The sequence below is a fragment of the Salvelinus alpinus genome, chromosome 3 (genome assembly GCF_045679555.1).
Source record: "Salvelinus alpinus chromosome 3, SLU_Salpinus.1, whole genome shotgun sequence".
In the NCBI taxonomy this organism is placed as follows: domain Eukaryota; kingdom Metazoa; phylum Chordata; class Actinopteri; order Salmoniformes; family Salmonidae; genus Salvelinus; species Salvelinus alpinus.
The window spans coordinates 872,426-884,609 of NC_092088.1; the positions used below are offsets into that span (position 1 = coordinate 872,426).

The 12,184-nt window shown below is 45.5% G+C and overlaps 1 protein-coding gene across 1 annotated transcript in view; it reads right to left on the minus strand.

Annotated features, from left to right (window-relative positions):
• Positions 1-253: 253 nt before the first annotated feature.
• LOC139569906 (kelch domain-containing protein 3-like) overlaps positions 254-12,184 on the minus strand; it is a 124,430-nt gene continuing 112,499 nt past the window's right edge. The window contains exon 11 of the mRNA XM_071391232.1: positions 254-1,194. Within this exon, the coding sequence (XP_071247333.1) occupies positions 1,128-1,194 (67 nt within the window). The 3' untranslated portion in view covers positions 254-1,127. The remainder of the gene's footprint in view (positions 1,195-12,184) is intronic.

Genomic DNA, 12,184 nt, shown 5'->3' on the forward strand with positions numbered 1-12,184 from the left:
GAGAGCCAACAGCAAGAGAGAGACAACAGGAAGAGAGAGCCAACAGCAAGAGAGAGCCAACAGCAAGAGAGAGCCAACAGCAAGAGAGCCAACAGCAAGAGAGAGCCAACAGCAAGAGAGAGCCAACAGCAAGAGAGAGCCAACAGCAAGAGAGAGCCAACAGCAAGAGAGAGCCAACAGCAAGAGAGAGCCAACAGCAAGAGAGAGCCAACAGCAAGAGAGCCAACAGGAAGAGAGAGCCAACAGCAAGAGAGAGCCAACAGGAAGAGAGCCAACAGCAAGAGAGCAAACAGGAAGAGAGAGCAAACAGGAAGAGAGAGCCAACAGGAAGAGAGAGCCAACAGCAAGAGAGAGACAACAGCAAGAGAGCCAACAGCAAGAGAGAGACAACAGGAAGAGAGAGACAACAGGAAGAGAGAGTCAACAGCAAGAGAGAGTCAACAGCAAGAGAGAGCCAACAGCAAGAGAGAGACAACAGGAAGAGAGAGCCAACAGCAAGAGAGAGACAACAGGAAGAGAGAGACAACAGGAAGAGAGAGCCAACAGCAAGAGAGAGACAACAGGAAGAGAGAGCCAACAGGAAGAGAGACAACAGGAAGAGAGAGCCAACAGGAAGAGAGCCAACAGGAAGAGAGCCAACAGCAAGAGAGAGACAACAGGAAGAGCGAGCCAACAGCAAGAGAGCCAACAGCAAGAGAGCCAACAGGAAGAGAGAGCCAACAGGAAGAGAGAGACAACAGGAAGAGAGACAACAGCAAGAGAGAGACAACAGGAAGAGAGAGACAACAGGAAGAGAGACAACAGCAAGAGAGCCAACAGCAAGAGAGAGACAACAGCAAGAGAGAGTAGAGTTCTGGTACTGTGGTATCTCTGGGTCAGTTCAGCCCTGGTGTTCTGGTACTGTGGTATCTCTGGGTCAGTTCAGCCCTGGTGTTCTGGTACTGTGGTATCTCTGGGTCAGTTCAGCCCTGGTGTTCTGGTACTGTGGTATCTCTGGGTCAGTTCAGCCCTGGTGTTCTGGTACTGTGGTATCTCTGGGTCAGTTCCGCCCTGGTGTTCTGGTACTGTGGTATCTCTGGGTCAGTTCAGCCCTGGTGTTCTGGTACTGGGGAGGGTACCAGTCCAGATTAGCCGTGAGAGGAGAAGATAGGTCTACTGATGTTACTGTTGGTCGTCATGGCGTTCAGCTCCCACCTACATGGAACACAGAGACCCAGACAGGAGACAGAGACAGGAGACAGAGACAGGAGACAGAGACAGGAGACCCAGACAGGAGACAGAGACAAGAGACCCAGACAGGAGACCCAGACAGGAGCGACAAGAGACCCAGACAGGAGACCCAGACAGGAGACCCAGACAAGAGAGAGACCCAGACAAGAGAGAGACCCAGACAGGAGAGAGACCCAGACAGGAGAGAGACCCAGATAAGGAGAGAGACCCAGATAAGGAGAGAGACCCAGACAGGAGACCCAGACAAGAGAGAGACCCAGACAGGAGAGAGACCCAGACAGGAGAGAGACCCAGACAGGAGAGAGACCCAGATAAGGAGAGAGACCCAGACAGGAGACCCAGACAGGAGAGAGACCCAGACAAGAGACCCAGACAGGAGAGAGACCCAGACAGGAGACAGAGACAGGAGACCCAGACAGGAGAGAGACCCAGACAAGAGACCCAGACAGGAGAGAGACCCAGACAGGAGAGAGACCCAGACAGGAGAGAGACCCAGACAGGAGACAGAGACAGGAGACCCAGACAAGAGACCCAGACAGGAGAGAGACCCAGACAGGAGAGAGACCCAGACAGGAGAGAGACCCAGACAGGAGAGAGACCCAGACAGGAGAGAGACCCAGACAGGAGAGAGACCCAGACAGGAGAGAGACCCAGACAGGAGAGAGACCCAGACAGGAGAGAGACCCAGACAGGAGAGAGACCCAGACAGGAGACCCAGACAGGAGAGAGACCCAGACAGAAGACCCAGACAAGAGAGAGACAGAGACAGGAGACAGAGACAAGAGACCCAGACAGGAGAGAGACAGGAGACCCAGACAGGAGACCCAGACAGGAGACCCAGACAGGAGACCCAGACAGGAGACAGAGACAGGAGACCCAGACAGGAGACCCAGACAGGAGACCCAGACAGGAGACCCAGACAGGAGACAGAGAAAGAGAAAGAGTCAGTGGGTAACAATTGGCTAAATCGACATCCTTTGTCATTCATTGAGGAACTCTGGTTGTTTGTCCTCTCAGTGATTCTGTAGGCCAGGCTGAGAGCAGGGAAGCCTCACTGAGGGTCTTGTTGGAACGCTGGCGAGGCTTTGAGTAGGCTGTAACATGACAATCAGGGAGCAGCAGACAACTAGTGGCGAGGGTTACAGAGGGAGACTGATGGAGACTAGAGGGGCTGAGGGTTACAGAGGGAGACTGATGGAGACTAGAGGGGCTGAGGGTTACAGAGGGAGACTGATGGAGACTAGAGGGGCTGAGGGTTACAGAGGGAGACTGATGGAGACTAGAGGGGCTGAGGGTTACAGAGGGAGACTGATGGAACCTAGAGGGGCTGAGGGTTACAGAGGGAGACTGATGGAACCTAGAGGGGCTGAGGGTTACAGAGGGAGACTGATGGAACCTAGAGGGGCTGAGGGTTACAGAGGGAGACTGATGGAACCTAGAGGGGCTGAGGGTTACAGAGGGAGACTGATGGAGACTAGAGGGGCTGAGGGTTACAGAGGGAGACTGATGGAGACTAAAGGGGCTGAGGGTTACAGAGGGAGACTGATGGAGACTAGAGGGGCTGAGGGTTACAGAGGGAGACTGATGGAACCTAGAGGGGCTGAGGGTTACAGAGGGAGACTGATGGAGACTAGAGGGGCTGAGGGTTACAGAGGGAGACTGATGGAACCTAGAGGGGCTGAGGGTTACAGAGGGAGACTGGTGGAGACTAGAGGGGCAGAGGGTTACAGAGGGAGACTGATGGAACCTAGAGGAGCTGAGGGTTACAGAGGGAGACTGATGGAGACTAGAGGGGCTGAGGGTTACAGAGGGAGACTGATGGAGACTAGAGGGGCTGAGGGTTACAGAGGGAGACTGATGGAACCTAGAGGGGCTGAGGGTTACAGAGGGAGACTGATGGAACCTAGAGGGGCTGAGGGTTACAGAGGGAGACTGATGGAACCTAGAGGGGCTGAGGGTTACAGAGGGAGACTGATGGAACCTAGAGGGGCTGAGGGTTACAGAGGGAGACTGATGGAACCTAGAGGGGCTGAGGGTTACAGAGGGAGACTGATGGAGACTAGAGGGGCTGAGGGTTACAGAGGGAGACTGATGGAGACTAGAGGGGCTGAGGGTTACAGAGGGAGACTGATGGAGACTAGAGGGGCTGAGGGTTACAGAGGGAGACTGATGGAGACTAGAGGGGCTGAGGGTTACAGAGGGAGACTGATGGAACCTAGAGGGGCTGAGGGTTACAGAGGGAGACTGATGGAACCTAGAGGGGCTGAGGGTTACAGAGGGAGACTGATGGAACCTAGAGGGGATGAGGGTTACAGAGGGAGACTGATGGAACCTAGAGGGGCTGAGGGTTACAGAGGGAGACTGATGGAACCTAGAGGGGCTGAGGGTTACAGAGGGAGACTGATGGAGACTAGCGGGGCAGAGGGTTACAGAGGGAGACTGATGGAACCTAGAGGAGCTGAGGGTTACAGAGGGAGACTGATGGAACCTAGAGGGGCTGAGGGTTACAGAGGGAGACTGATGGAGACTAGAGGGGCTGAGGGTTACAGAGGGAGACTGATGGAACCTAGAGGGGCTGAGGGTTACAGAGGGAGACTGATGGAACCTAGAGGGGCTGAGGGTTACAGAGGGAGACTGATGGAGACTAGAGGGGCTGAGGGTTACAGAGGGAGACTGATGGAACCTAGAGGGGCTGAGGGTTACAGAGGGAGACTGATGGAGACTAGAGGGGCAGAGGGTTACAGAGGGAGACTGATGGAACCTAGAGGAGCTGAGGGTTACAGAGGGAGACTGATGGAGACTAGAGGGGCTGAGGGTTACAGAGGGAGACTGATGGAACCTAGAGGAGCTGAGGGTTACAGAGGGAGACTGATGGAGACTAGAGGGGCTGAGGGTTACAGAGGGAGACTGATGGAACCTAGAGGGGCTGAGGGTTACAGAGGGAGACTGATGGAGACTAGAGGGGCTGAGGGTTACAGAGGGAGACTGATGGAGACTAGAGGGGCTGAGGGTTACAGAGGGAGACTGATGGAGACTAGAGGGGCTGAGGGTTACAGAGGGAGACTGATGGAGACTAGAGGGGCTGAGGGTTACAGAGGGAGACTGATGGAGACTAGAGGGGCTGAGGGTTACAGAGGGAGACTGATGGAACCTAGAGGGGCTGAGGGTTACAGAGGGAGACTGATGGAGACTAGAGGGGCTGAGGGTTACAGAGGGAGACTGATGGAGACTAGAGGGGCTGAGGGTTACAGAGGGAGACTGATGGAGACTAGAGGGGCTCTTTCTGCCTTGCTGGAAGCGTGTGTGAGGAGGGGGATGAGTCCAGTGTGTTGTGGGACAGGGGGTGATTGGCATGGGGGTTGAAGATCAGCACTAGTCCTTGTCGGGACGAGGGGAGTCACTGGGGCCTGATCCCACCAGAGTGGTGTGTGTATGTTCACGCACGCGTATTCAGTTACCCATTAATTATCAGGCGAACATTAGTAGTGGTAGCAGATAAATGTGTTGACTAGTAGAACATTAGTAGTGGTAGCAGCAGAACATTAGTAGTGGTAGCAGATAAATGTGTTGACTAGCAGAACATTAGTAGTGGTAGCAGATAAACGTGTTGACTAGCAGAACATTAGTAGTGGTAGCAGCAGAACATTAGTAGTGGTAGCAGCAGAACATTAGTAGTGGTAGCAGCAGAACATTAGTAGTGGTAGCAGATAAATGTGTTGACTAGCAGAACATTAGTAGTGGTAGCAGTAGAACATTAGTAGTGGTAGCAGATAAATGTGTTGACTAGTAGAACATTAGTAGTGGTAGCAGATAAACGTGTTGACTAGTAGAACATTAGTAGTGGTAGCAGCAGAACATTAGTAGTGGTAGCAGATAAATGTGTTGACTAGTAGAACATTAGTAGTGGTAGCAGATAAATGTGTTGACTAGCAGAACATTAGTAGTGGTAGCAGATAAATGTGTTGACTAGCAGAACATTAGTAGTGGTAGCAGATAAACGTGTTGACTAGTAGAACATTAGTAGTGGTAGCAGCAGGACATTAGTAGTGGTAGCAGATAAATGTGTTGACTAGCAGAACATTAGTAGTGGTAGCAGCAGGACATTAGTAGTGGTAGCAGATAAACGTGTTGACTAGTAGAACATTAGTAGTGGTAGCAGCAGAACATTAGTAGTGGTAGCAGATAAACGTGTTGACTAGCAGAACATTAGTAGTGGTAGCAGATAAACGTGTTGACTAGTAGAACATTAGTAGTGGTAGCAGATAAACGTGTTGACTAGTAGAACATTAGTAGTGGTAGCAGCAGAACATTAGTAGTGGTAGCAGCAGGACATTAGTAGTGGTAGCAGATAAATGTGTTGACTAGTAGAACATTAGTAGTGGTAGCAGATAAACGTGTTGACTAGTAGAACATTAGTAGTGGTAGCAGCAGAACATTAGTAGTGGTAGCAGATAAACGTGTTGACTAGCAGAACATTAGTAGTGGTAGCAGATAAACGTGTTGACTAGTAGAACATTAGTAGTGGTAGCAGCAGAACATTAGTAGTGGTAGCAGATAAACGTGTTGACTAGTAGAACATTAGTAGTGGTAGCAGCAGAACATTAGTAGTGGTAGCAGATAAATGTGTTGACTAGCAGAACATTAGTAGTGGTAGCAGCAGAACATTAGTAGTGGTAGCAGATAAATGTGTTGACTAGTAGAACATTAGTAGTGGTAGCAGCAGAACATTAGTAGTGGTAGCAGATAAATGTGTTGACTAGCAGAACATTAGTAGTGGTAGCAGCAGAACATTAGTAGTGGTAGCAGATAAACGTGTTGACTAGTAGAACATTAGTAGTGGTAGCAGATAAACGTGTTGACTAGCAGAACATTAGTAGTGGTAGCAGATAAACGTGTTGACTAGCAGAACATTAGTAGTGGTAGCAGCAGAACATTAGTAGTGGTAGCAGCAGAACATTAGTAGTGGTAGCAGATAAATGTGTTGACTAGCAGAACATTAGTAGTGGTAGCAGATAAACGTGTTGACTAGTAGGACATTAGTAGTGGTAGCAGCAGAACATTAGTAGTGGTAGCAGATAAACGTGTTGACTAGTAGAACATTAGTAGTGGTAGCAGATAAACGTGTTGACTAGCAGAACATTAGTAGTGGTAGCAGCAGAACATTAGTAGTGGTAGCAGATAAACGTGTTGACTAGTAGAACATTAGTAGTGGTAGCAGATAAACGTGTTGACTAGCAGAACATTAGTAGTGGTAGCAGATAAACGTGTTGACTAGCAGAACATTAGTAGTGGTAGCAGCAGAACATTAGTAGTGGTAGCAGATAAACGTGTTGACTAGTAGAACATTAGTAGTGGTAGCAGCAGAACATTAGTAGTGGTAGCAGCAGAACATTAGTAGTGGAAGCAGCAGAACATTAGTAGTGGTAGCAGATAAACGTGTTGACTAGCAGAACATTAGTAGTGGTAGCAGCAGAACATTAGTAGTGGTAGCAGCAGAACATTAGTAGTGGTAGCAGCAGAACATTAGTAGTGGTAGCAGATACATGTGTTGACTAGCAGAACATTAGTAGTGGTAGCAGATAAACGTGTTGACTAGTAGAACATTAGTAGTGGTAGCAGGTAAATGTGTTGACTAGCAGAACATTAGTAGTGGTAGCAGATAAATGTGTTGACTAGTAGAACATTAGTAGTGGTAGCAGCAGAACATTAGTAGTGGTAGCAGATAAATGTGTTGACTAGCAGAACATTAGTAGTGGTAGCAGATAAACGTGTTGACTAGTAGAACATTAGTAGTGGTAGCAGATAAATGTGTTGACTAGCAGAACATTAGTAGTGGTAGCAGCAGAACATTAGTAGTGGTAGCAGCAGAACATTAGTAGTGGTAGCAGATACACGTGTTGACTAGTAGAACATTAGTAGTGGTAGCAGATAAATGTGTTGACTAGCAGAACATTAGTAGTGGTAGCAGCAGAACATTAGTAGTGGTAGCAGATAAACGTGTTGACTAGCAGAACATTAGTAGTGGTAGCAGATACACGTGTTGACTAGTAGAACATTAGTAGTGGTAGCAGATAAATGTGTTGACTAGCAGAACATTAGTAGTGGTAGCAGCAGAACATTAGTAGTGGTAGCAGATAAACGTGTTGACTAGTAGAACATTAGTAGTGGTAGCAGATAAACGTGTTGACTAGTAGAACATTAGTAGTGGTAGCAGCAGAACATTAGTAGTGGTAGCAGATAAACGTGTTGACTAGTAGAACATTAGTAGTGGTAGCAGATAAACGTGTTGACTAGCAGAACATTAGTAGTGGTAGCAGCAGAACATTAGTAGTGGTAGCAGATAAACGTGTTGACTAGTAGAACATTAGTAGTGGTAGCAGCAGAACATTAGTAGTGGTAGCAGCAGAACATTAGTAGTGGTAGCAGCAGAACATTAGTAGTGGTAGCAGATAAACGTGTTGACTAGCAGAACATTAGTAGTGGTAGCAGCAGAACATTAGTAGTGGTAGCAGCAGAACATTAGTAGTGGTAGCAGCAGAACATTAGTAGTGGTAGCAGATACATGTGTTGACTAGCAGAACATTAGTAGTGGTAGCAGCAGAACATTAGTAGTGGTAGCAGATAAATGTGTTGACTAGCAGAACATTAGTAGTGGTAGCAGCAGAACATTAGTAGTGGTAGCAGATAAACGTTTTGACTAGCAGAACATTAGTAGTGGTAGCAGCAGAACATTAGTAGTGGTAGCAGATAAACGTGTTGACTAGTAGAACATTAGTAGTGGTAGCAGATAAATGTGTTGACTAGTAGAACATTAGTAGTGGTAGTAGCAGGACATTAGTAGTGGTAGTAGCAGGACATTAGTAGTGGTAGCAGATAAATGTGTTGACTAGTAGAACATTAGTAGTGGTAGCAGATAAATGTGTTGACTAGTAGAACATTAGTAGTGGTAGCAGCAGAACATTAGTAGTGGTAGTAGCAGGACATTAGTAGTGGTAGCAGATAAATGTGTTGACTAGTAGAACATTAGTAGTGGTAGCAGATAAATGTGTTGACTAGTAGAACATTAGTAGTGGTAGTAGCAGGACATTAGTAGTGGTAGCAGATAAATGTGTTGACTAGCAGAACATTAGTAGTGGTAGCAGATAAACGTGTTGACTAGTAGAACATTAGTAGTGGTAGCAGCAGGACATTAGTAGTGGTAGCAGTTAAACGTGTTGACTAGTAGAACATTAGTAGTGGTAGCAGCAGAACATTAGTAGTGGTAGCAGATAAACGTGTTGACTAGTAGAACATTAGTAGTGGTAGCAGATAAACGTGTTGACTAGTAGAACATTAGTAGTGGTAGCAGCAGAACATTAGTAGTGGTAGCAGATAAACGTGTTGACTAGCAGAACATTAGTAGTGGTAGCAGCAGAACATTAGTAGTGGTAGCAGCAGAACATTAGTAGTGGTAGCAGATAAACGTGTTGACTAGCAGAACATTAGTAGTGGTAGCAGATAAACGTGTTGACTAGTAGAACATTAGTAGTGGTAGCAGATAAACGTGTTGACTAGTAGAACATTAGTAGTGGTAGCAGTAGAACATTAGTAGTGGTAGCAGATAAACGTGTTGACTAGTAGAACATTAGTAGTGGTAGCAGCAGAACATTAGTAGTGGTAGCAGATAAACGTGTTGACTAGCAGAACATTAGTAGTGGTAGCAGATAAACGTGTTGACTAGTAGAACATTAGTAGTGGTAGCAGCAGAACATTAGTAGTGGTAGCAGATAAATGTGTTGACTAGTAGAACATTAGTAGTGGTAGCAGATAAACGTGTTGACTAGCAGAACATTAGTAGTGGTAGCAGATAAATGTGTTGACTAGCAGAACATTAGTAGTGGTAGCAGCAGAACATTAGTAGTGGTAGCAGATAAACGTGTTGACTAGTAGAACATTAGTAGTGGTAGCAGATAAACGTGTTGATTAACAGAACATTAGTAGTGGTAGCAGCAGAACATTAGTAGTGGTAGCAGATAAACGTGTTGACTAGTAGAACATTAGTAGTGGTAGCAGATAAACGTGTTGACTAACAGAACATTAGTAGTGGTAGCAGCAGAACATTAGTAGTGGTAGCAGATAAACGTGTTGACAGGCAGAACATTAGTAGTGGTAGCAGATAAACGTGTTGACTAGTAGAACATTAGTAGTGGTAGCAGATAAATGTGTTGACTAGTAGAACATTAGTAGTGGTAGCAGATAAATGTGTTGACTAGCAGAACATTAGTAGTGGTAGCAGCAGAACATTAGTAGTGGTAGCAGATAAACGTGTTGACTAGTAGAACATTAGTAGTGGTAGCAGATAAACGTGTTGACTAGTAGAACATTAGTAGTGGTAGCAGATAAACGTGTTGACTAGCAGAACATTAGTAGTGGTAGCAGCAGAACATTAGTAGTGGTAGCAGATAAATGTGTTGACTAGTAGAACATTAGTAGTGGTAGCAGATAAACGTGTTGACTAGTAGAACATTAGTAGTGGTAGCAGATAAATGTGTTGACTAGCAGAACATTAGTAGTGGTAGCAGCAGAACATTAGTAGTGGTAGCAGATAAACGTGTTGACTAGCAGAACATTAGTAGTGGTAGCAGATACACGTGTTGACTAGTAGAACATTAGTAGTGGTAGCAGATAAATGTGTTGACTAGCAGAACATTAGTAGTGGTAGCAGCAGAACATTAGTAGTGGTAGCAGATAAACGTGTTGACTAGTAGAACATTAGTAGTGGTAGCAGATAAACGTGTTGACTAGTAGAACATTAGTAGTGGTAGCAGCAGAACATTAGTAGTGGTAGCAGATAAACGTGTTGACTAGTAGAACATTAGTAGTGGTAGCAGATAAACGTGTTGACTAGCAGAACATTAGTAGTGGTAGCAGCAGAACATTAGTAGTGGTAGCAGATAAACGTGTTGACTAGTAGAACATTAGTAGTGGTAGCAGCAGAACATTAGTAGTGGTAGCAGCAGAACATTAGTAGTGGTAGCAGCAGAACATTAGTAGTGGTAGCAGATAAACGTGTTGACTAGCAGAACATTAGTAGTGGTAGCAGCAGAACATTAGTAGTGGTAGCAGCAGAACATTAGTAGTGGTAGCAGCAGAACATTAGTAGTGGTAGCAGATACATGTGTTGACTAGCAGAACATTAGTAGTGGTAGCAGCAGAACATTAGTAGTGGTAGCAGATAAATGTGTTGACTAGCAGAACATTAGTAGTGGTAGCAGCAGAACATTAGTAGTGGTAGCAGATAAACGTTTTGACTAGCAGAACATTAGTAGTGGTAGCAGCAGAACATTAGTAGTGGTAGCAGATAAACGTGTTGACTAGTAGAACATTAGTAGTGGTAGCAGATAAACGTGTTGACTAGCAGAACATTAGTAGTGGTAGCAGCAGAACATTAGTAGTGGTAGCAGATAAATGTGTTGACTAGTAGAACATTAGTAGTGGTAGCAGATAAACGTGTTGACTAGTAGAACATTAGTAGTGGTAGCAGATAAATGTGTTGACTAGCAGAACATTAGTAGTGGTAGCAGCAGAACATTAGTAGTGGTAGCAGATAAACGTGTTGACTAGCAGAACATTAGTAGTGGTAGCAGATACACGTGTTGACTAGTAGAACATTAGTAGTGGTAGCAGATAAATGTGTTGACTAGCAGAACATTAGTAGTGGTAGCAGCAGAACATTAGTAGTGGTAGCAGATAAACGTGTTGACTAGTAGAACATTAGTAGTGGTAGCAGATAAACGTGTTGACTAGTAGAACATTAGTAGTGGTAGCAGCAGAACATTAGTAGTGGTAGCAGATAAACGTGTTGACTAGTAGAACATTAGTAGTGGTAGCAGATAAACGTGTTGACTAGCAGAACATTAGTAGTGGTAGCAGCAGAACATTAGTAGTGGTAGCAGATAAACGTGTTGACTAGTAGAACATTAGTAGTGGTAGCAGCAGAACATTAGTAGTGGTAGCAGCAGAACATTAGTAGTGGTAGCAGCAGAACATTAGTAGTGGTAGCAGATAAACGTGTTGACTAGCAGAACATTAGTAGTGGTAGCAGCAGAACATTAGTAGTGGTAGCAGCAGAACATTAGTAGTGGTAGCAGCAGAACATTAGTAGTGGTAGCAGATACATGTGTTGACTAGCAGAACATTAGTAGTGGTAGCAGCAGAACATTAGTAGTGGTAGCAGATAAATGTGTTGACTAGCAGAACATTAGTAGTGGTAGCAGCAGAACATTAGTAGTGGTAGCAGATAAACGTTTTGACTAGCAGAACATTAGTAGTGGTAGCAGCAGAACATTAGTAGTGGTAGCAGATAAACGTGTTGACTAGTAGAACATTAGTAGTGGTAGCAGATAAATGTGTTGACTAGTAGAACATTAGTAGTGGTAGTAGCAGGACATTAGTAGTGGTAGTAGCAGGACATTAGTCGTGGTAGCAGATAAATGTGTTGACTAGTAGAACATTAGTAGTGGTAGCAGATAAATGTGTTGACTAGTAGAACATTAGTAGTGGTAGCAGCAGAACATTAGTAGTGGTAGTAGCAGGACATTAGTAGTGGTAGCAGATAAATGTGTTGACTAGTAGAACATTAGTAGTGGTAGCAGATAAATGTGTTGACTAGTAGAACATTAGTAGTGGTAGTAGCAGGACATTAGTAGTGGTAGCAGATAAATGTGTTGACTAGCAGAACATTAGTAGTGGTAGCAGATAAATGTGTTGACTAGTAGAACATTAGTAGTGGTAGTAGCAGGACATTAGTAGTGGTAGCAGATAAATGTGTTGACTAGTAGAACATTAGTAGTGGTAGCAGCAGGACATTAGTAGTGGTAGCAGTTAAACGTGTTGACTAGTAGAACATTAGTAGTGGTAGCAGCAGAACATTAGTAGTGGTAGCAGATAAACGTGTTGACTAGTAGAACATTAG